A 23,289-nucleotide genomic window follows, 5' to 3' on the forward strand; every position below is an offset into this window, starting at 1 on the left:
AGCAGCCTGGTGAATATGATCCTCTGAAAAGCAAACAAACGATAATTGGGGAAAAAAAATTCAAATACTACCATCCTCCCAGCAAAATCATCTTTGCCTACAGTAAACAGTGCACACCTGCCAGGCATAACAAAAGCCAGAGCTGGATTTGTGCGGTACTGCACAGAAATCAGACCATTTGTTAAAAGTGAATGAAATCTGGCTGCTTAGCACATGTGATTCACAAAGCCCATGGAATTAAATCATCCTCCAGATCTACCATCAAAATAAGCAACCTTGAAGTGAAACCAAGCTCTTCTGCTCACTTAGGGAAAGAAATAATAAAATAATTGTTAAGCCTTTTATTTTAAAAGACTGTTTCTCTTCTGTGCTTCATTTTCATACCTAGTAAAACCTATGCCAGCCAGCAAAAGATGTCACCTTGTAGATTGTCACTCCTGAAGTGACTTACCAAATGTACAAGTGAGCATCAGCACCTGGCAGGGCTGGGGGCTGCAGGGCTCTGGGCCCATGGGCTATCTCCAGCCCAAGCTTTACAGCTATTGAAGATGGATGGCCATGGCATGGTCACCTTGCAGCCAGGAGTCCCTCGCAAGCGGTGCTGAGCATGAGGGATGTGCAGGCAGCTGCCCGTGGGTGCACCACCCCCTGCTTACAGCCCCCCTTCCCGGGACAGCTGTGCCAGGGGAGCAGGCGTGGAGCCAGGGGGTCACCCCACGCCTTCCCAGATGATGTATGCTGGGCAAAAGATCCCAGATCTCATCTGTGTGACGCTGGAGGAACTGACACAGACTGCCGGATGGCACAGACGTGATGCCACCGCCGTCACGCTCGCAGTCACCATCCTTCCCACTGGAAAGCCTCTCCTGCTCCGGGGGGGCTGGAGGGAGGGTGGCACCGGCTCCTCGGCACCGGGTCCCCACGCCAGGACCCATCTGTAAAAATGCAACACACTAAACTCTTCTTTAGTTTGCCATTACGTCTTACAGGCCCAGAACTAAACCAAATGTTATCAACATTTGATTTATTTATTGATATTTCAAATAGTATAATTCTTAATATTGGTATTAAAGTACCGATAATTTATTTTTTCTGGATTCTCATTTCAAAGATTACTTCTTCCTCATTTCTTTTCATAAAGGGCATGATTGCAGCATCACTGTTTCACTCTTCAGTAAAACACAAATGAGATGTAACCAATGGCTGAGAGGAGCAGCATTTGAGCTGTCATGTTTTTCTAGCAGTGGTTCATATGTGTTTCTAGGGACACACGTCTAAAACTCCACAGAGATCACTTTAGGCACTGCTGGCTCCTGTTGCATTTCAGAGCATAATACAGTCCCCTCAAATGGAAAGAAGAGTTAATATTAGATTTTTCACAGGTTTCTCAGTGCAGTAGCACCTAACCCAGGTGACCTCCCCATGCAGCAGGACCTCCTGAACCCAGGAACGTGACAGCCGGTATCAGATGAAAGGCTCCTTTTGAATTATTCACACGATCCATCATATAAAATTGGAAAATAAGGATGTAGGTCCCCAAACCCATGAGCAGTGATTTATGCCAAGTGTGGCTCAGCATGTTTCGCCAGTAACTGAGTCTCCAAGGCTGTAAGCATGGCGGTTCTCCAAGCAGAGGGTGTGCTGAGATGCACCAGCAACGGCGGAGGGCAGCTGCGGTGTGCCCATCCCGCACCCATCCTGCGCCCATGGGAGCAGCAGGGCTGGGAAGCACCTCCTGTGCCAGGGACAGGGAGGGGACAATGACGATCACCTCACACCTTTCATCTTCTGTAACACTTCTTGCTGCTCCTTTACATGGTCCCATTTGCAAAAGCTTTATGATATATTTCCAGTATTACAGAAACTAATCCCAGCATAAATTTTCAATCTCTTCCTTTAATAGGATGTAATTCTGAGAGAATACACTCAATTATGTGGTATCAAACCTTCAGAACTTTCACACTCTCTCCGTTGTATCAGAATAATTTTTTCTGCATGAACTAATCCTTTGTATTTCAGAATGAAATCTTCAAATACTTATTTCTATGAGGATTTGAGTTATAAATGAGGTTTGGCATTTTGAAACCAGTAAAGCAGAAATCAGAAACACGATTCTGTTGACAATTGTTATGACCGTGTCCGAGCTCAGATTTAAGACAAATGTTTCTTAAAATCACAAAGGGAAGTTGACACAATACAGGGCCTGGCAGGAGGGGGTTTCTTTCCTGGAACCATGGGGTCAGACTTGTCTCCACTGCTTTATCTGCTCTCCAAAAGAAACCCAAGACAGACAGAGTCTCTGCTTTGGGTTATCTGCTGCCAGCTCAAGCCAAACAGCGTGGCTGCTCAGTAAACCCTTTGCTGAATAGTTCTCACCCTTGTGTTGTACTCCAAATTTTTGTGACAAATGTCCTCTACCTCCCCCTTGCATCACTGCTGCAGGGCTGGTGTCAGAGGAGCTGCAGGCTCCCCCACACTGGCGCTGGGGGTTGTGGATCTGAGCATGTCCTTCATCCAACGCCCCCGCAGAGGGTGAGGCTCAGCACCGTGCCAGCACCAGCCCTGCCCCAGGGGGCTGCCAGACCGCCTGCTCGCCTGCAGGAACATCATCGCCGCCTTTTGCATGCAGTAAACAGAACTAAATTTGCAATAAAATCAATTAAATTCTATTTAGCTCCTCTAGGGAAGCATCTATGGCACACTTAAAATTGTGGAATTTCATTAATTTTCCTTATTTGTATTCTGGCCAACAAACTAAAATTTATTTGACCTTGTTAAATTTATTTACACTTATATAGTGGGGCCTGACTGAGAAACACATGAAGTCAACCAGGAAATACCCACTGACTCCTAACCATAACTGGTGAAAAATACCATGAAAATTCCTATAAATTTGTTTCCTGCCATCTAAGAGGCTGATCCAGGTTTTACTGGATTAATGATAACAATGCCACCACCACAAAGCCTCCCCTCCCCTGCACTCCCCCTCAGGGTGTGCCAGCCACCTGCATGTCCCTGGGGCTGGAGTACCAAAGCCACCCGCAGAAGGGCCTGCAGGTCCTCGCCACGAAACCACCCCCAGCTCCCAGCCTGGCAGCCCTCCCCATCTGCTCCAAGCCACTCACGGGCAACAAAACCTAACTGCTACATTTAGGTTTCTTTAGAGTAAACTTCCAAACAGTTATTTCTATATTCCTTTTAATTTCCACGATTAAATGTAATGGCATTCTTAAAATTATCTGGAGGACACTTTTGTGCATGGGGCTTACTCAGTTCGCAATTACGTTAGAAAAATTGTTAAGGAGAAAATTAACAAACTATTAGGCTTTTGAGAACCCATTCAATTTCAGGGAATGCTGTGAAATTATTTCCTTGTCTAACACATCATATTGAGAATTTTCTACCAGAAGGTACAAGATTCTGTGGATGCAAAAGCCACAAGAGCTCAGTCCACTGAGACCACAGAATTCCTCCCTCCCTCAGGCGTTGGTTTTGCACTAAGTTTACACGATATACGGACCTGATTCAGTGCCACAGGTTCAGGTCAAACATTGAGAACATGTTGGTTGAAACTCACTACAGCTTCATTTTACAATTTCAAAATAACTCTGCCTCAAAAAAAAAAAATCTGAAAAATAAAGTTGGCTGAACTATTATGAAAAATATATTTTTAAAAAAACATGCATTTCTCTTCTCACTGATAACATACCTAAAATTTTCTCTAGTGCAAGAGAAACACACGTAAGTAACATCACTCCTGTTGCATCCTTCCATCTTAGCAAAATTTGCTCCTTTGTAGTGCTCTCAAATTCTCCACGATATTTCTGGTGGATACCAATAAGCAGTTCAGAAAAGATGGCCTTGCGTCATTGTACATTGAACTATTTTGCATTGCAGCGACATTACATCGTAACTGTATTAAGCCTTGGCAACGCATGCTAAGTTCCTAATGGTTTAATTGCATAAATAAATTTAAGGAAGCAACAACAGCAGCCACCAAAACAATGTGCTCCTTCAGCTCTGTTATAAAACTCATGATTGTCAACAGTACTTCTTGTCTGTTCATCTTCTCCTAGGGCTAGGGTCAAGCTAACAACTCTCTTCTTGAAACTATTCCGTTATCCTCACAAGACCTATTTGTCTGTTTCAGTCAATTTGGGTTTTTATTCTAAGGCTTCTGCTCTATTTACAATATATCTAGTTTAGCTAAGACTCTGCTTTAAGCTACAGGAATCTCAACTGAATTTGAGTCTGCAACAGAAAAAAACATGAAGAGGAGAATCCCTTATTCAAAAATCTTCTGGGGGGGGAAATGGTGTCTCTTGTAGCTAATGAGAAGGAGCTGAATAGATTTGAAATGAAATGTTTGAGCAAGGGTGTGAAACACACACCCCGACACACGAAAAGGCCCCCAGCCCAGTGATCACGCTCCAGGAACATTGTTGGGCAGGTTAGTGTCTCATGAGCTGCATGGAAAAGACGACCTTTCCCCCCCTGATCCCCAGGGGTCCTGTCTGCCGAAGGTGGAAGGAATTCAGCCCTTAAAGCAGAGGGCAGGACCTGCAGAGCTCCCACCAGTCCTGCCCCCGTTACAACCCCTCATCTTAGGCATGAGATCGAGAGAGTCAGCATACACACCCTGCCAAGGCAGAATTTCAAAGCACCTGAGACAGAGATTAAAACATTACGAGGCTGGCCAAATGATTGCAAAGCATGAAGGAGGAGCAAAAGTGATACATAGCGTGCTTTTAGCTCACCCTCCACATGCCACAGCAAGGGGGGGCTGGCAGCACTGTGGCCCGCCACAGCCCAGGAGGCCCATCCTGCTGGGGAAAGAGCAAAACGTGACCGATTCAGACAAAGGTCCTCAAAGTGCCTTCGCTTTCCACAGGGGAAATTGCTAACTGCTGTATTAGTGTTAATCTTCCAAGTAGCAGCAGCAGTAACTGCCCAGGTCTCCACCACTTGTCTCTTGTATGGGGAAAAACCACCCTCCAGGTATTTTAACAGTATAAATGCTATTACTAACACGTGGAATCTGATTTAAACTCTCTACAGCAGTGCACTGGCATTTTTCGGGGGGAAAAAAAAAAACCAAACAAAAACCACCACAACAAACACTACTTGTTTTAACAAGCAGTTAAACATACAGTAAATTAAGTCTGACTTTCATGACATTTATCAAGCAAAAAGTTGGGCATGAATGAAAGGATTTGGGTTGTTTGTCTTTAACTATATCTTCAAATGTTTAATTAAGTTTTTGCTATTGTCAGTATCTTGATATTACACTCAAGATACTGAACAAGTTTCTTCTGGTTCACTCTAAATAGCTGTTTACCCAAGAACATGGCATAAATGAAGCAGGACTAATAATACCAGCTTGGCCATAGGGTTCTTGCAAGAGATAAGATGAAGTACCACAGCAGTACGTTCCCTCTGCAAATGTGTATTTATCCCATCAGAAGATCTTCCCTTCTAGTTAGTCATGTCAATGATATTCCACGAAAAGGAGGATTAGAGATGTCCTTTCCTATAGGTACATATGATAGGCTTACACAGACATCATCTCACTGCTGTGGAAACCACCGTCCAGTTGTATAGAGTAACTGCATCATGACCCATAAAGCCAGTTTAGCCCATCAACATCTTTGCATTAATAAATGCTCCGTTATTAACTTTATTCGTTAATGAGGATGGTGCAAAAAATCTGCAATATCAAAAAGTTCTGCCTGATATCACTCTGCCTCACCTCCTCCTGCGACATGTTTGCCTTAGTAACCCAAAGAAATGGCTGAATTTTCTCACAAACTATAAGAACCATCCCAGGAATGATCATCCAGTTTCTCAGAGTCTTAATTGGGCCACTGAGCACTTGCAGTTTCCAGCAGAGATTTACTGTCCAATGGAAGGAGAAAATTGATACTCATTTAAATGAGATCTCTGGCATTATTTTAGCTCAGAAACCCCCTGTACATGCATGCCTTCCCTTCCATGTGCCAACACAGATATGAAACAGAAAAGTAATTTTATGCTGAATATTAGCTCGAGTAGGAAGTTATCACTTTAATAACTATAAACATTCATTTGCTTGCTTCGTTACACAGCATTAAAGCTGGGCAGATCATTTACAACAAGCTTGTTAGAAGTACTCAGTATTCAAAGTCAAGCCTGTTTTACTGCAAGACACATAGGACACCCGGAAGGGGAGAGAAAAGCTTCCTGAGTAGACAAACATCACATTTCTGGGTGGGATATTTGGAATTGCTCTTTTGATTTTCCAAAATCATTATTTCTGGCCCACCTAACATCTAGGAATTCTGGTATACATAATGGCTAGACTATCTAAATAACAAATGCACAAGGAAAATTACCGCTGAGGGAATTGTCTTAACGATGAGGAGGAGCGCCTGGAGAAACAGAGCCCTGCGGAGCGCACCCAGCATGGCAGAGCAGGGAGAAACAATCTGAATGTCCAGAACCGCACAAGCTTTGCAAGTATTTACTTACCGGATTACATTTTTTAATTAATCTTGTTACAAAAGGTAAGAAAAGCATTTGCAGTTTCCACAGAGGCTGGACAAACTTCCTCTGCCCCGCAGCTTGCTGGACCACCCCAACCCCACCAGCTGGGTGCTGGGAGGAGATGAGCAGAACGAACCCCCAGGTACCTGGAAGGCACTAGAGATGTCTAACCTTCGTCCCTGATTTCTTAAATTCCATTCCCTTGACAAAAAAATATTTCTTACAGACAAATTTTATCTCACCTCACTCAATCTCACCTTCAACAGCAGTAAGAAACCAGGGAGGGACGACGTTAGGCTGAGCTTAAGGGTTTCACAGGAGTAACTCCGCCGTCATGCCACCTCTCCCTCGACGTGTGCTGAGCTAAGTGCTGTGACCACTCCGAAATACCCATCACTTCTGTTTGCTGTGGAAGAGAAGCTGTTTCTTCCAAGCAACACCATAAAAATAATTGAGTAACTGTTATTATGAAAATGTGTTTTATATCAGCAGAATTTGCTAATGAAGCAAGCTGACAGACACATGAAAGAGCATGTAGAAAAACACTGGCATTAAGAGCTGTTTTTAACATATAAAGTTGCTTGGCTGTTAAGGTACTGATAGGAAAAATACTTAGTCACTTCCCAGCTGTTCTGTGGCAAGCTAAAACATTAAATTTAAACCATTAAATAATTTTGAAAGCAAGGGAACAGGTGGCAAATGGTTTATATGGCAGATGGTGCCTTTTTTAATATTTGTACTCACTGCTAATTTACGGAGTCCATAACCACAGATTCATATCTTACCTTTCTCACTCAAATAATTACGAAATTGTATGTGAAAGTAAGAAAAATACCCCGATTCTTATTACAGTAGCCATAAAAGTGGTATTAGAGATTACTAGATATCCCATACTTGAATTACTCCATGTAACTGCTTACATTCCCAAAGTTTATTGCATTTAGGTGGTTTTTTTAAGATAGTCCTCTTCAAAGACTTGCCTTAATAGTGCTGGAAAATTAAATTTTCTCTTTACCAGCAGAGCACATAAGCATGAAGATGCAGCACAGTGAGTAGCTGCATCTCCACAAGCTCCTATTTAGTCTTTATGTTAAAGCTGGCACAAAAAACTAAGTTAACGGCAAGGATGACATTAAATATTTAAGGGAACATTTTGCCTGGTACATGTATAAGAACCACCAGTAGATGAAAAAAGAAGAGAGGAAAAAACCTGAACGAATAACCCAAAATGGAGCTCCAACAGCATTGCTGGAACCTTCTCCATTCTAAATCATTGATGGAAAACAGTTGACATGCTCAGCAGACAGCACAGAGATGTTGTGCTAAGACCCTTCTCACTGCACAGTGTTTCTGAACGGCTCCGTCCCCAGGTACTTGAGTGGGAATATTCACTAGAATAAAACTCACGATCCCCAAGACAAGGCTGGCCCCAGCATGGACCACTGGAACAAAACCCATTTTGAGGGAGAACTGAACAGCAAGTGACACTTCTCGGGGCTGGGGAAGGGATGAAGGTGATGCTCCATGTGTGACCATGCTTCAGGTCCATCCCTGCATCACCAATGACCTCCAGGCTCCACTCGGCTTTGAGTCTCCTACTGCTGTTGCTTATGAGCTTTCACACCCTCTCTTAGTCCCAACTGATGGAGACTGGAGGTATTCAAAGAAACATGAGTTTCTTTCAAAGCAGCATTGCTTATAACACACTTTTTGCTTGCTTGCAAATGATTTAACTTAAATCATGAGGTTCTCTAGAAAAAGGATGAGCAAAACTATTGTTTAACAAAATAACCAGAAAAGGTCCAACACCTTTTGGGATGCAAAACTTCCAGAAAGCAAAAGTTGCATCCTGAAGGGCACAGTGCCGTGTATCAAGTCACCATGTCAGATTCACCCAGCTGGTTTCCCTCTGCTTAAGGATGATATTTATTTTTTTTCCTCCCCAGGGATATGGATATTTCCTAGTCTTGAAAATTTGGTATTTTTTTTTCCACCAGTCCCTAAGGATTGAAGCCCGTTAGAGCACGTTCATGTGACTACATTAGATACACAAAGATGTTTCAGTGAACAGCTTAGGAATGACTCAGCTGCCAACATTTTCACATTTGTTTAGCCAACAGGATTGATGTTTTATCTCCAGCTTGGTTGAGGCTTGTCTTAAGTCATCATAGCTAAAATGTAAGGTAAAATAACTACATCTTATCCTCCAGAAGCTGCCAGATGATAATCACAGGGTAATGCATTTTAGGTTACTCATGACCATCTTGAACATCCTTTTCTCCAAGAGTCAAACCCGGCTGACCACAACACAAACCTCCCTCAAAACTGACTGCCAGAGGCTCAACAGTGTTCAAAAAAAAGTGGAAGTGGTGCCAAAGAATTAATTTTATCATTGTAGGAGTCTCTAATAATTACAGCTTTAACCACTTTCTAGTGGTTAAGTGAGTCTAGCCATAATACTGATTTTTCAGTATTAGAAGGTGGCTAAAATCAGCGCATCATCTGTCATTGCTCTGTGCACTGTGTGGAAGGCACTCCATAGACCTTCTTACCAGCTTAAAACTAGGAAAACTGCTCTAGCCAAGTTCTCCAAGGGGTTGCTGCCACTGCTCCATGTTTTACTGTGTTAGAAGCAGAGCTCACCATAAGGGAATCATACCAGACACCACATTAAACCCAATTGAAACCTCAATAACAGAAAACAAGCACATCAACCATCCTGTCAATGAACAAAAATTGAAATGTTTAACTTTTTAAAAAAAACATATCAGGGAAAAAAGACTTTTGCTAAAAAATAAAAATAATAATGCATCAATGCAGTATGCTCAGAGTTGCTTGGAAAATGCTGTAATGAATTAAGACAGAATCCTACATTCTGGTGAACAGAAAATAGAATAACGTATCTAGCAATTGTACAAATACCTCACAACTATATTACAAAGCTGATTGCCACGGGACTTGTCCTGAATGGTTTGAGATCAGCAGTTTTGAGCTGAGAATGGCTGAAGAGGACAAAATCTGGAAATCAAGTCTAAGGAGCATCAGTTTTCATCCACAAAAATGTCAAGTATCACACTCCTACACAAATCAATCAAGTTGCTCTCTGGAACAAAATTCTCTGATTTTACCCAGGTATTTCCATACCATTTCTTTTTTTTTTTTTTTTTTTTTTTTTAAACCAGATGACAAATCCCTAACCAAACCAAACCAGACTAGAACAGCAGAGAGCAGAAGGATAACGCTTTCTTCCAGCTGTTGGAAGGTCTTGGTCTTCTGTGCCCATTACATCTCCACGGGGCACAGCTAGAGGAGCCAGTACCACTGGCTGCCATAGTTCAAACAGACTTCTGATTTTACTTTCTATTTTACTTTTTTTTTTTTCTCCAACTTTTTCTGTTATGTCCTGGAGCCTCACTGTTTCCAGGCACCATTAGTTTTCCACATCACCTGTGGCCTGCATTTAGCTTTATCCATCTGCAATACCACATACAAGGATTTCAAGATTTTTGAGTTTTACCAAATACCTACTCACTATTTGTAGATGTGATCCCTATGGTCATTCAAGTCACCAGCAAAGCCCTCGCAGATTTTACTGAGCTGGAGTCAAGACACCCAGTGCTTGGTGGTCTTCTCACACTCCAGCCCACGAGGATTAAGACCACTGACGTGGTTTTTTGAAGGGTAGGGAAGAATAAGGTGCCTTTCAGGTGGCTATGAAAAACAGATTTGCTCTATCTGAAATTATTACCAAATAAAAATAATTTAAAAAGGAAGTATACACATGGTCTCCAGGCACATTCATCAAAGTCAGGATGTTTTAAAGTGCAGGCGAGGCTGGCAAAGGAGGGACACAACGCTGCTCCCTCCTTTTCTGCTTACAGTATCGCCCTGACTCCTCACTTCCAGAAAGCTACTTCAGCAGCAACTTAACTCTCACACGAACTGCACAATGCATTTACATGGCTCCAAATCAGGGTGAGAGCAGAAAGCCTTTTTATAGATCAGCAACAACTGTTGTGAATTGTATGAGCAGTAAACTAACCCAAACCCAAACTGAGAACGACATGGGTATTCAATTTCAACCCCCATAGCACCCAAAGCAAGGTTTTGTAATATCAATTTATTCAAATGACTATATTGTACTGAAATTCAATTGGGTTTTTATTTTAATGGATATTAACAATTTAAATGTCAAGTCTGGAAGCATTAAGAACAGAAAATTCATGTCCTGTACTAGGAAGGACTGTGGCTACAGTGGGCTCTTGGGCCCAAGGACATGTTTTATGGCTAGAAAACAGAACCAATTCCAGCCCATTGCCCCCCAGGATGGTTGATTTTGATAATGCCTGGTCTGGGCACGATGCCATGCTCTGAGATGGCATTTAACATCAGTACAGAGGCACTGAGTCCTAGACCTGAAACCAGGTGGATGTATAAATACTTGAGCATGAACTTCTGAGGGTGAGAAAAAGTTGTGGGTGTCTACCTCTTCCCCCCCCCCCCCCCCCCCCGCGACTGTTCACTGGTGGTCAGTCCCTTGCTTGTATTTTCATTTTGCATTACGTTGGAACATGCAACTGTAGCCACCCAGAAGATCACAGACCACTTCATGTAGAGACAAATAGATTCCTCAACCTTAAATATAGGCAATTTTACATTTCTCCTTTTCCATACATTTATCTCATTGTTAAAAATGTCTAGGATCACCATGGTGCCAAACTAATACCCAACAGGAAAGATGACTACAGAGGTTTCTCCCATCACAGAGCCAAGGGCACAGCAAACCTGTGCCAACCTCTCCTGACCAGCACATCCACCCTTGTCTGCTTATCCCCAGGGCCAAAGACCCAGCAGGGATCCTTCAGAGCATACCGCACAGAAAAAGGCCACAAAAGGTTTTAAATTCCCTGAATATCCTGTACTCTATTACAGCTCTAATTCTCATTTTTCTTTTACAAAATGTAAAATAAATGTTATTAAAATGAACTTGGAAAAATTATTACCGCGTTCTGCGTACTCTCAGTTCTCCTTAATTCCTGGACCTTGGTGATTTGCTTCAAGGAAGCTCCCAGATGTTTGCTCTGCGAGGCTGGAAAACCACCGGAGCCTGGGTCCTCGCTCAGCCAGTGCCCCCACCAGCCCGCCTTGTTGCGCTAACTTACTTTTTTTTTTACTAACTCACCAAGTTTACTAATTAGGCTGGCAGAAAGTAACACAGCCAAACAATACGGTTGCAAAACTAATCTTATTTAAAGACCTCCTTAAGAATAAATATTCAGTTATAAGATTACTGATTGAACCAATTGCTGTGATTAGAAGCACAGTACCACACCAGCTAGCATTATAATACTGATCTCCAGTATAATCAATTAACAGTGTGCCTTACAGGCACCAATATACATGTAGATTCAAGTTAGAAATAATTTAATCTTTTGTTTCCTAAATTCATTCCTGTTAATGTGAACATTGCCTTGCATCAGTTTTAGACAAGGAGAACATGGGAAGCTCATTAATTACCATGTTACTTTATAAATCACACATGGATCGAGAAAAACACAGCTGCCTCCAGGGTCCGCAGATTATGTTCTCTCCGAGATGTAGTTCTCTTTGAGAACAATAAGTCATCTTTAATAAATGCCAGCACATGGGTGTTTTTAACTGAGAGGCTGAGATGGTTACAAAGCATGCTCCTCACTTGGGATTACCTACACATCAGATTACACTTTCTTGGTATTTTCCCAGCCATTAACCTCTATGGCAATAGAGACGCTTACTTTTGACAGCAGAGCACTGCCTTTGGCCAACTGACCGGTTTTTCCTGTAAGTTAAACCCAGCTTCAGCACCCCACATGCCCAGTGTTTCGGCAGAGGATGTAGGTGTACGTGCACTGGAGTACACGCTGGGTTTAAAGCTCCTGCATGTGCTTTTCTTCCGTTTTCTCTCATGCCTATCAAAAGCCTGGCTCCCTCGTTAGCACTTACAGAAACCCTCACACCTGTTTTATCAGGTAGCTATGGCTATAGTGCCCTGGACCCAGCCAGAGGATGCCAGCCCAGCTGCAGAGCGGTCCCTGCCCCAAGGGCATCCCAACACTCCATCCCACCCACCCAGCCCGCCCAGCGCCAGCTGGGTGAGTTGCTCATCAAGCTGGTGTTGACAAAGATAATCTAAAGCCAGCACCTATGAATCCTCTTCTCCACTGGCACAATAAATACGAATTTCATAAAAATGTTTTATGTAAGCCTTTTTCCTCAAGAGATGGTGATTAATAGAGAAAAATGGTTAGCTGAATCTCAGGTTTATTGTACGTGGACCAGGCATTTTCAAGCTTTCTTTCTCAAAAAGCTACTATATATTCTGTAGGAGAAATCACGCAGAAGTGTGTAGTTTACTGTGAATGATTGGTAATAGGATGATTGCTCAGGCACTCAAAGCATGATATTTGATAGCCTATCATACAGTTATTCAAAAGGAAAGCAACAATTATCATGGTTTGACATGTTTATCATCACAGAGCTGAGCCAGTTATCAAAGTGGTAGAGCTTCCCAGCATTATAATATTCTATCTTGTCTAACACCCCTCACAAAGAGCTCACCTCCGCAGATGTAAATCAAAAGTCCTGCAAAGCTCCTTCCCAGATTGTCCCAGCATCTCTATTCAGGGAAGAACACATCTGGCATGTAATTCTGCTTCCCAGCACAGATAAAGAATGGGCTTTTTTTGCCTTCGGACTCTCCTCTAAGATGCTCACTTACAAACAGGCAAAATGGTTTTTGGGGAATCCTGTGGGAAGCACCACCGACTCCCTGCCCTATTGCAGCAATTAACTCTGCTGTCTGCCCTTATTTCAGAAACATCCTTTCTTGACAAAGTCCAAAAGACTTGTGCCTTTATTCCTGTGGGTCAGTTTGCTCATCAGACTCCCTAAACATGAAAACACTGCCGTACGCCCTTGGCAAGCATTTATCTGGGTGATTCTAATGACTGCTCAACAGGAACAATAATTACCGAGATACATTTCTCATAAAAACATTTCATCTGAAACCCAAAAATCATAACTGCATACCTTCTGCGAAATCCAATCTCACTGTATCTTGCTGTGTTACACTTCAAGTAGCAAAAGGATGGAAAATGCACCCTGATTTAAATTTCTAACTTAATTGGTACATAGCATTTCCATATAGCCTGAAGTATTCAGTTTCAACAATTACCCTAAAGACTTTAAATCAGACTTCCACAGCGAGTCAGGGATGCCATAGTACTTCCCCAGCTGCTGTATTCAGAAACTGGTTACACAAAGTAATGCCACAAAAATAGCGTTTTTTTCCAGTAAGCAACCACATCTAAACCGATCAGAAAAAAATACAACTGTGGCTACATTTTCCCAGCATATTTTCTAATTATAAACAGCCACACTATCTACTTAAGTCTTAATCAAGTGTTACTACATGTCATACAGACACCTTTCACTGCCAACATCACAACCTGAGGTTCTGCTGCAAAAACCCCGTGCAACTGAGACCACGTTCATTTACAGCGATCACCAAGGTGACAGAGGATGCAGCTCAGTTCATCTACTGCCTGTAAATGCCACAGCGACATAAACATAGCAAATGGGCTTTTGAATTCAGTTTTAACACACAACTTCAGAGAACACCCCTACACTGCACCAGGAAAATTAACTTTATTCCCAGTTTACAGTAATGCTGCCTGTATCCCCTGACTGTTTACCAAACAGCGCCAAAACGCACGCTCAGAAGCCTCTCTCTGTTGCAAAGCAAACATAAAAAGCTGCTCATTAGTGCTACCAGACCTTACCTGGAAACGGTGAAGCCAAAACCGGAATTTTGATAGGGGAGAAGGTCAGCACGTGGCAGGGCTGGACGCTTGGCACCGAAGGTCCCTGGGGGGCTTCTGGCTCCACCGCCACCATCGCGGTGGTGGCTGCGGCGGCCAGTGCCAGGGTCTGATTGCCACCAACCGGCTTAAGGCTATTCTGGCAACCACCTGTGGAAAGGTGAGATGCAACAGGTTTTATTTTTAATTGGAAACCAGCAGATTTACGTAAGATGGTGCTTTCAGCATTCTGAATTTCAATGCAAGATGGAACAAAAGCCTGCAACGTTTCCCACCTGGCCTCCACTGTTTGCATGCCTCCCTTAGCGAGATGCTAGATTTTGAATATATTATACAATATATTTTCTTAGGACTCTCAAAGCCCCTTGCCTCATCATTATTCTTAAAGCCCTAGCTTGTGGTTGGTGCATTTTCAGATATTAAAACCTCATATATGTGAACATAGCATTATAACCTAGAGGGACAAGACAGTTGTGAGTCATATATAAACTGTGCAGAGTTATTAAATTTAAATGAAAAAAAACTCAATAAAAAAGTCAAATATTTGAAGACATTGGTTGGCATTTTCTTCAGCTCCCACAGCTTCGTTATGATGCATGACCGCCCTTATTCTGAATTTTCCTGAATATAAGTTGGCTGATTTAAAATCTGAATGTTTTTGTCACTTGCTATATTAACTGTCCAATGTTACTGTTACCTGCCCAGCTGTTCTCCTGTATTATGCACACAAACACCCGAGTTTTACAAGTTTTACATACTAGTATCCTTCATCTTGAAAAAACACCACGCAGGAAACTTCCAATGGTTTCACATGGGAACACAGAGGTTCCCCAAATCAAGGCTCAAACACACTTCATACTATGTAATATTTACCTTTTAAGTCTAAGAAGCTTGTGGGGAAGACCTTCAGAGCTCAATCTTGGCTAAATATGTTAAATAAACAAGAAAATGAGTAGTAAAAATCTTAAGGAGAAAACCTAATTTGACAAACACCAGCTGTTACTCCCTCTACACTGAGCTATGTATTCAAAAATTAAGCAATCATTAGCTTATTATGTTGTTCAGCAAATGTTTTCAGTGCATGTGGAAATCCTTCAGGCACTAAAAGCCAACTGTAGCTCTGCAGAAAAAAAATACAAAAAATCACTATTTGATCAGACTCCTCACTTCAGGCATTCTGTGAGTTTGTAGGATTTCTTTTTATACGTGCATCTCTGAAGAAAACAGGGAATCAGCCCATGACCGGCGCTTGGGAAGCATGACCATGAGGGCATGGGGTGGGTGACAAGACAACCACAGCTGAGCAAGCTCAGTCAAGATCCTAGTCCACCACACAGCTTCATTGCCCAGACGTCTCATTCAGGTTTATCTATCCTGCTCTGGCTTCAGACACCTGAGAAGTTTTGACTCCAGATGCCAAGTGCTGTTTTGGTCTCGGTTAGTGTTGGGGAAAGAGCGGGTCACTGGTTTTTGGAAAGGACCCTGCATTGGTTGCAGCTAATTGGGTCTCCTGAGGCTATACATTATACCAACTTTTGGCATACACTATACCAACTTTCAGCAGTTTTGCTCCTGACTCTTTATAAACAATTATTTGCCAACAAAATAAGCTCTGCATTAGCAAAACATAAGTCAAATATTTTCAGTAAGCATCACAAAAAAATCCCTTCTATTATTTCTACTGTATTCATCAATGCCAAGAAGAATTCACTTAAAACACCTGCATACAAACTAATTAACAGGCACACAGGGAAAAAAAAATCACAAATATTAAAGTGTTGATCATTTATCCATGGATAGATGAAAATCAGATCATTCTGCCAGAGTCACGGTGGAAAGTAAAAAAAATTCAAAAATAAATAATCAGTGTCCAACTAATCCAACTGTCTAATACAAATTTATTGTTTATGCACCCGAGGGCTAGAAAGACCATTAGGTTAGGTTAAACACCAGGTCCCCAAGAGCCTGCACTCATTCCTGATTTGAGCTGTCTGCAGTTGGGAAAAAAACCACACATCTTCTGCAACTTATGAAAACTAATGTTGTCTAGAAAAATGACTTTTCTACTGGCTTCCTACAGGGTACATGAGCAGAAAGGTTGTTTACTTCTCATTTGATTCTTTTATTTTGGAGAAGATGCAATTTCCCCAAAGACCCCAGGAAAGCAGCAAAATAATGTAAGCCTTAGTTGCTTGGATAGCTGAAGTCTTCCACCAGCACAGATGAGTAATGCTCCTGAAGCAGGGCTTCCTTATTAAAGTTTCATCAATTCCCTTATTAAAGTTTCATCAGTCAGTCGAAAGAGAAGTTTTGGTGATTTCCCCACCTTTGATGAAGTTCTTTCTCCCTCTCTCCTACTAAATAATTCCATGAAGAAAGGACTACCCCTATAACTGTTAATACTTGAGAGGAGAGCACGGACAGGGTGTCTGGGGGTCATCAAGCCCATTCTCTTGATTTGAGTCAACTGAACAATCATCTCAGCAGTTTATCAGCCTCTAACACAGCATATGATTTCCCAGCTGGAAGCTGGCCTGGGATGTGACTTGAGAGCTGGGGACTTTCACCCACGCTCAGTGTAGCTGGAGAGGCGTTCTTCTCAGAAACAAATCAGATTTTGCTGTAAGTACTTCCAAAAATTTCTTAAAGGGTTTCTTAGAATTGTCATTAATCACCCCACATTTACATGAATTTCAAGAGTTAAAAGTAGTAGTAAAATACTATCATCAATATAGCCTTCAGGGGAAAAAAATCCTGAATTTTTTTCCTAGCAGTGGTGGTTTCCCCAAATCTGCTTTTGCCAAGTCATGCTACACCCTGAGGAGAAAGGTAATAGTTGGCTGCCGAAATAACAAACCCCATCTCAGTGTCCTTCCTCAGCCTTCCAGCTCTGCTCTTCTCAAGCAAACAGATTAGCGGGAAACATCCGAGATGGGCAGCATGGTTTGATGTGAAGCAATTAAAAGAGCAGAGAGCAGCTGAAGAAGCAATGAAGAGACTATTCCGAGAGAATTCACTGATGGTGGGGAAAGCGGTGAAAGCACTGGGACAAGGCAGCAAAGCCATCACAAAGGATGATGTGCGATGGCCAAATATCTACCTGGTAACATCCGTGTGGAAAAGGGTCTAACAGGTGCAGAAGAGGAGCTGTTTCTGTTGTGCCTTCTCTTCTCGTCTAGCACAGCATCATGTACAAAAATTTTGGGAACTGGACCCTGCTGAGACCCACCAGACGTGTCACGTCCCACACAGAGCGTGCTCAGTGTCCTTTCTAAAATCCACCAAAGTCCTCTGCCCCCCCAGCCTGCGCCAGTGCTCTCTCTACACTCACATATGGCCTCTGCCACCAGACACAGCACACCACAACCTGTCTTTTGGTGACTGACATTCTGTAACACATTAAAAATTGAAACCACAAGATTTTCCTCCTTGAAGAAAAAACACCCAAACGAACAGAAATTACTTTAACAAGACGAAAGTAAAGGCTACTAACACTTATGAGATAGGAAGATCCACTCTCACCCAAAAAAAGTAATTCCAGACCTTCCCTTTCAGATAAAAAAAATTATCTGTATTGTGAAAACTTACTGTACAGACAGTGTAATGAATTTTAAATTGCACTTGATTATTATAGTCTTTCACTCTTTGTATTCCGTTTTGCCTACAGGAAAACATTTTTACCAAAAGGTTATAAATATCATTCCCAAAAGACCCATGTTAAAAAAAAATTAAAAAAAAAAAAAAAAAAAGAGAGAGAGGAAAAAATTTCAAGCAGGTTAAAGACCTTTTGAACCTTTAATCTTTCTCAGAGAAAAAAGTATTAATACACAGAAGTATAATATTCCTTGTAACTTTTTTTAATGAATCACTGGGTTTTGCTTAGCCTTTCAGCCCACAAGCTACTGCAAGTGCCCAAAGGCCCTGTAAGAGCTCTTCTGCATTAGGGGGTGCTCCTTCGGGTGAGGACCAAAGGACCCCAACACAGACACCGACCTGGCTGCCTCTTCTTTTTTGCCTGGAGTAGCCAAAAGACACAGTTATAACACAACTGGATTTTCACTGCAATGTGCTGATCTGTCTCTATCCAGGTGAACGCGCACCAAGCACGTGGAACTGCGCAGCACTTGATTCCTATCAAAGCTTTCCAGCCACCAAACCTCCCGTTTCAGTGTCGTTGCCCATGCTAACGTAGGGTAGTTTAGCATGGGAAAGGGACACCAGAAACCAACGCTACTAGCAAAAAAATCACACCAAGTAACTTGGAGCAGCTTTCTAAGTGATCAGAAATTTTTTCCATTTATATTTAAAGTAAAAAATATTTTGAAGGGTTTCAATTTAAATGTATGTGCTGGGGGAGTCACATAAAATTAAACACTAACTAAAGTAAATAGAAGTTAAATGTTTTGACCTCAGAGTTAATAAAAGTCTGTAATGCTGAGGTCCTAAACCTCACCCACAGAACGATGTATACCATTCTTGCTTCTTTTTAAAGCGGTATGCAAGCTCCTTATTTTTAGCCATAAACAAGGGATCGCTAACACCCTGACTGTCTGTATCCCTGGCCCTTCTGGGTTTTCCCCGCTGCCCTCCCTGGCCTCAGGCACTGCTCTTCAGCCAGCCAGGCTGCTGCCCAGCCCCTTGGTCACTTTGAGAGACCCTATCTCACACTGCCTGAAAGCTCATCAGCTGAGCTCCTGCAGGACTTAACATTGGTGAACAGATAAAGAGCCAACATCTGCCTGACACCAGTTCTTGGCCAGGGCAAGGAAAGATCACAGCGCTCTGAGGGGTGTGCCTAGACATGGGCAATCACCCCTACCTCCACTGTAATTGCATGTGCGCCACGGAGGAATGGGGTACATGCCATTGTCTGGGAAACACCCCCCTGAACGCCCTATAAAAGACTGTGCCATCAAACATGAAGTGCCAATCCAGAGACCCCCAACAACAACGTAAACAGAGGCTACGGACCAACGGGACGTCACTGGATCCATGGTGGTGACCACCTCTTGCAACTCTATCGCAACTGTCTTTCCCTCTCTTTCTTATTACTGTTTTCTTACCACAACACATGAATGTTTTGTTTATACAAGCCCACAATAAATTTTCTTGGTTAGTGGCATTTGACCTCATTTGTGTCTTAATCTCACTATGGGTACAACAAAGAATCTCCCTGGCTTGGGTCTTCCCAGACTGGAACAGTTACGGAGCTTGCTGCACCCAAGCACTGCACAGTCCCAGCTGCTATCCAAAAAAATAATAAAAATGAAAAAAAAATTTAAAAGTCCATCATTTGTGATTACAAAGCCATTTCAGAAACGTTCACTGAATGTCAGCTGACACCGCCCAAATCAGCTGCAGCCTGGAACAGAGGGCTGGCGGGATAATGCAGCCAGAGCCAGCCGATGCCCCGGCTGGTGTGGGACCTGTGCGTGGTGCAGGGTTGCAGCACTGCCCACCAGCCCAAAGTCTTGACAAGGGGTACACGTCTCACAGAGCAAATTCACTCATTAGCTATCGCCGCCAGATGGGTCGAGAGGAGGGAGCAATAATGAAGAGCTGCTGTGGCAGCCCCATCACACCTGCACCCCCGTATGCACCCCCAGCCTGGGGAGACAGAGATCACAACCCAGCCACCACAGCCAGCTTAGCTCTAAGGCAACAGCTGTCAGGAAGTACTTAACGCCGTTTCCAAAGACTTACGAAAAAAACTCCATGATATCTGAAAAAGCTCCAAAAGAAAAAAAATTGAAATGGGAATTATTGTTTATTATCCCTTATTCCCTTTCCCTTCACCTGTAGAGTCTGTAAACTAAAGTCTTTTAGATGACAGGTCTTTATTAGGCTGTTATCAGGATTAAAACTGACAGCTGCCTTCTGATGGAGAGGGGGGAAAAAAAGGTAGTTGAAGTAGGCTAAAATGACCGTTGTTGCTTAGAATCATAGAATTGTTTAGGTTGGAAAAGACCTTTAAGATCAGAGTCCAACTGTTAACCCAGCACTGCCAGGCCCACCACCAAGCCACGTCCCCGAGTGCCACATCTGCATGTCTTTTATATACCCCTAGGCATGGTGGCTCCACCGCTCCTCTGGATAGCCTGCTCCTCCTCGAAGAGGAACATTACAAGCAGGAATACCATAACCACAACCATACCAAGAGCTGGACAGAGACCAGTGGTTTCTGCCTAAACCTCCCTTGCCCTCCCAGCCCCACTGCTGCAGGGAGGCTCCGTGGCCACCAGCCTCCACAGAGGGAGGTTCTGCTCTCACCACCTTCTCTTGACCAACAGCGGTGGTGATCCCAAAGGCCTTTTCCAACACAAACAGTTCCATGATTCTACGCAGCAACAGTCATTTTAGCCTATTTCAACTACCTCCTTTCATTTTTTCCCTCTCCATCAGAAGGCAGCTGTCAGTTTTAATCCTGATAACAGCCTAATAAAGACCTGTCATCTAAAAGACTTTAGCTTAAAGACTCTGCAGGTGAAGGGAAAGGGAATAAGGGATAATAGACAATAATTCCCATTTAATTTATTTTTTTTTCAGAGAAGCAGTCTTGGCCAGCTAATCTATTAAAACATAAGGTTAAAAAAAACCCACAAAAAATAAACAAAAAAACCCCCCAAACAAACAAACAAAAAACCCAACCAAAACCAAACCAAAACAATAACATCAAAAAAAAAAAAAAAAAAAAAAAACCCACAATGTGGCAAACCCTGACAACTTACAGAAGAAAACAAGCCTTTTCTGCAGGAACTGTTCCTCCCCTTTGGAGTGGCAGGGGCCTGGGCAGAGCTGTGCCCACAACCAGCACGGGAACCCCCCAGGGACAGCGACCCCAGGCCCAGGTATGGCAGGACACCAAGAGAAAAATCATTTTCTGAAACTTATTTCAGCTGTCAGTTACAGATCTAGCATTTTTGAAAAGCCTACACACTGGATCATTTCTAGAGCTGATAAAAATCATCACATACATAAAAAAATGATAGCTAGGGTTAAAAGGCTACAGATTTTAAAAATGTTACACTTGAAGACACGAGTATTTTAATAATATAGTTATTTATACTACATATAGATACATGTAAATTTACTGGCTGCAGTACATCCAAGGAGATGCTGGTTGGATTTGGATTTTCCTATCTCAAGGGGGCTGCTGCCAGCTCCCTCTGAGCAGCCAAGCAGGGGCTTAATTCAACCTTAAAGGCTGAATTCTCAACTTTCTGAATAAATCTCCCGTCACAGCGGTAGATGATCAGATGCAAGGTGCCAAGTGGAAAGAGGTATTAAAAAAAGGGCAAGGTCAGGGGCAAACTTCATATCTATAGACATTCGGTGAATATTAGGATTTGATTTTTTTCTGTTATTAGATAATTACCCAGAAATGGATAGCAGCTAGGAAGATAAGTTACTTTTATTATTGTTTTATTCATCAACAGGATTAGAAGGCTGTTTACTACAAGCCCTTGGGATCAAGCAGTAGCTACTCTCCTTGCTTGCTCCACGCAGCCCTTTGCCATTTAAAAGCTATTTTCTGGCACCACCAAGTCAATAGGGCCGATCCTCTTTGGCAGGCTGAGATGCCATTTCAGTTGGGTGCTTTCCATAGAATAAATGTATCTCTGAAAAAACCCACACAAACTACCAATAAAAATAAGTTTCCTTTTCAGAAACAATGAAACCTTTTTTTCTTTTTTTTTTCAGCATCTGTTTCAGTGGGCTTGGTGGTGCCTCCCACCCGAAAGCCAGAGGGCCAGTCAGTTTGCCAGGCTAGGCAGTGCTGCGGTGGGAAGCTGGCAAGCCTCCACCAGTGATAAATGACCAGAGACTTGGCTCCAGCAGAAAAACTCACGGAGATGCTTACAAAAGGAGGAGGAAATTGAAAGCGTTACTTAAACTGAGCCTGCCCCTACATAACACCATGCTGTCTGAGCGTCTAATGCAGGATATCGCTAATGCCAGGCACTGGGGGAGACTCGCTTGGCCAGCACTAGCCAGGCTCAGGACACCACTCCAGGTCAGGAAAAAAATACTACTTTCACCCTCAGCAAAGCACATCCTTGAAATGATGGGCTCGAGCTTTGAAGATGGTTGCTTCTTGGTTAAGCCTCTCCTGACACTTCTTACACTATCCAAACCCCACTGCACAGCAATTCCTAAGTGCCCCAGCCTGCCAGGGCGAGCCCACTCCTGCGTGGAGCAGCTGCACCAAGGTGTCGGTGCTCTCCCTCCGGTGCCCAACAGCTGCCTGGAATTTAACTCCTATTCCTGCCTGCATGCAATGCCCTCCCATGCAATGCCCCCTGCCCCGTGCAATGCCCATGCATGTCTTAGGGCTTGCCATCAAGCATGATTTTAACAGGAGCTTCTGATGCCTCTTGCAAGGAACTTTGTCTTTTCATCAAGCCCAAATACTTGGAAGACCTATAGCACGTTAATTTATAGCAGCAGTACCGATACTTGCAGAAGGCAGATGACCAAGAACCTGCTGGCCCTGCTACCTAAATTGCACATGGTCTGAAATGTCAGCAGCTGAGCAACCGAAGCATTTCTCAATCAATAAAATGAAGCAATGGATTGACTTAAATAGCATATTTATCCCAATGCAAAGGAAAACATATCGATATCCCTATCTTCCGTAGCCCAAAGGGAGGAAAAAAAGCTTATTGCCTCTTCCATTTTGTAAACTCCAGCTATTGCAGGGGTCTGCCAGTAACAGCACCACTAGCAGCTAACTTTTTTGCTCATATGCAATAAATAAATATACCTGGCTTTTCACAAATACAAACAGCCTCTGCAAATCACTGAGAGAGGTAGATTTCTTTATAATGAGGTCTTGGGGCCAGGTAGGACAATATTATGACAGGGTCAGAACTAAAAGCCTTTCCCATAAACACACTGCACGTAGTTT

The 23,289-nt window shown here is 42.8% G+C and overlaps 1 protein-coding gene across 1 annotated transcript in view; it reads right to left on the minus strand.

Moving 5' to 3' along the window:
• The window catches only part of TCERG1L (transcription elongation regulator 1 like), a 104,492-nt gene that overhangs the window by 72,193 nt on the left and 9,010 nt on the right, over nt 1–23,289 (minus strand). Inside the window, exon 4 of the mRNA XM_055721311.1 lies at nt 14,343–14,531. Within this exon, the coding sequence (XP_055577286.1) occupies nt 14,343–14,531 (189 nt within the window). The remainder of the gene's footprint in view (nt 1–14,342; nt 14,532–23,289) is intronic.

This window comes from Falco cherrug, chromosome 9 (genome assembly GCF_023634085.1).
Source record: "Falco cherrug isolate bFalChe1 chromosome 9, bFalChe1.pri, whole genome shotgun sequence".
In the NCBI taxonomy this organism is placed as follows: Eukaryota; Metazoa; Chordata; class Aves; order Falconiformes; family Falconidae; genus Falco; species Falco cherrug.